At 53.8% G+C, this 865-nt stretch overlaps 1 protein-coding gene across 3 annotated transcripts in view; it reads left to right on the plus strand.

Moving 5' to 3' along the window:
• The first annotated feature begins 455 nt into the window (after window positions 1-455).
• Window positions 456-865, plus strand: part of LOC125483503 (leishmanolysin-like peptidase) — a 16,614-nt gene continuing 16,204 nt past the window's right edge. For 2 of the 3 annotated variants that reach the window (XM_048599061.1, XM_048599063.1), the window contains exon 1: window positions 460-602. In XM_048599061.1, coding sequence (XP_048455018.1) covers window positions 480-602 — 123 coding nt within the window. In that variant the 5' untranslated portion in view covers window positions 460-479. Of the gene's footprint in view, window positions 603-865 lie in introns of all 3 variants that reach the window. The other variant, XM_048599062.1, reaches the window with a different exon arrangement.

Below are 865 nucleotides of genomic sequence, written 5' to 3' on the forward strand. Positions count from 1 at the left end.
GATCCTCACTCACACACAGACATTGCACTGTCTGCTGCAGTTCCCAGAGACACACTGTGAGGATGAACTGGGATCCTCACTCACACACAGACATTGCACTGTCTGCTGCAGTTCCCAGGGTCACTGTGAGGATGAAGGGGATCCTCACTCACACACAGACATTGCACTGTCTGCTGCAGTTCCCAGAGACACACTGTGAGGATGAACTGGGATCCTCACTCACACACAGACATTGCACTGTCTGCTGCAGTTCCCAGAGACACACTGTGAGGATGAACTGGGATCCTCACTCACACACAGACATTGCACTGTCTGCTGCAGTTCCCAGGGTCACTGTGAGGATGAAGGGGATCCTCACACACACAGACATTGCACTGTCTGCTGCAGTTCCCAGGGTCACACTGTGAGGATGAAGGTGATCCTCAGATTCTGCGCAGTCTTCTAAAGGGGTGGTGTACGCATGCGCGGACTCCGCAGTGATGGCCGCCCCAATCTCCGGATTGAGGAGCTGGGCGTTTTGTATCGTCACCGGCATCGTCTGTACTGTCATTGAAAACACTACCTGTACCAGATGTAAGCACAGAGTCCCCGACCGGCGAGAGGTGAGTGAGAACTCCTGGAAAATACTCTGAACTCACTACAAAATGCAGCTGGGAGCGGCTCAGACAGAAACCGCAGAGAGAGAGAGACTGGAGCAGAGACACAGAGAGAGAGAGAGAGAGCGACTGGAGCAGAGACACAGAGAGAGAGAGAGAGAGAGAGACTGGAGCAGAGACACAGAGAGAGAGAGAGAGAGAGAGCGACTGGAGCAGAGACACAGAGAGAGCGACTGGAGCAGAGACACAGAGAGAGAGAGAGAGCGACT

The sequence above is a fragment of the Rhincodon typus genome, chromosome 7, assembly GCF_021869965.1.
Source record: "Rhincodon typus isolate 14 chromosome 7, sRhiTyp1.1, whole genome shotgun sequence".
Lineage (NCBI taxonomy): Eukaryota > Metazoa > Chordata > Chondrichthyes > Orectolobiformes > Rhincodontidae > Rhincodon > Rhincodon typus.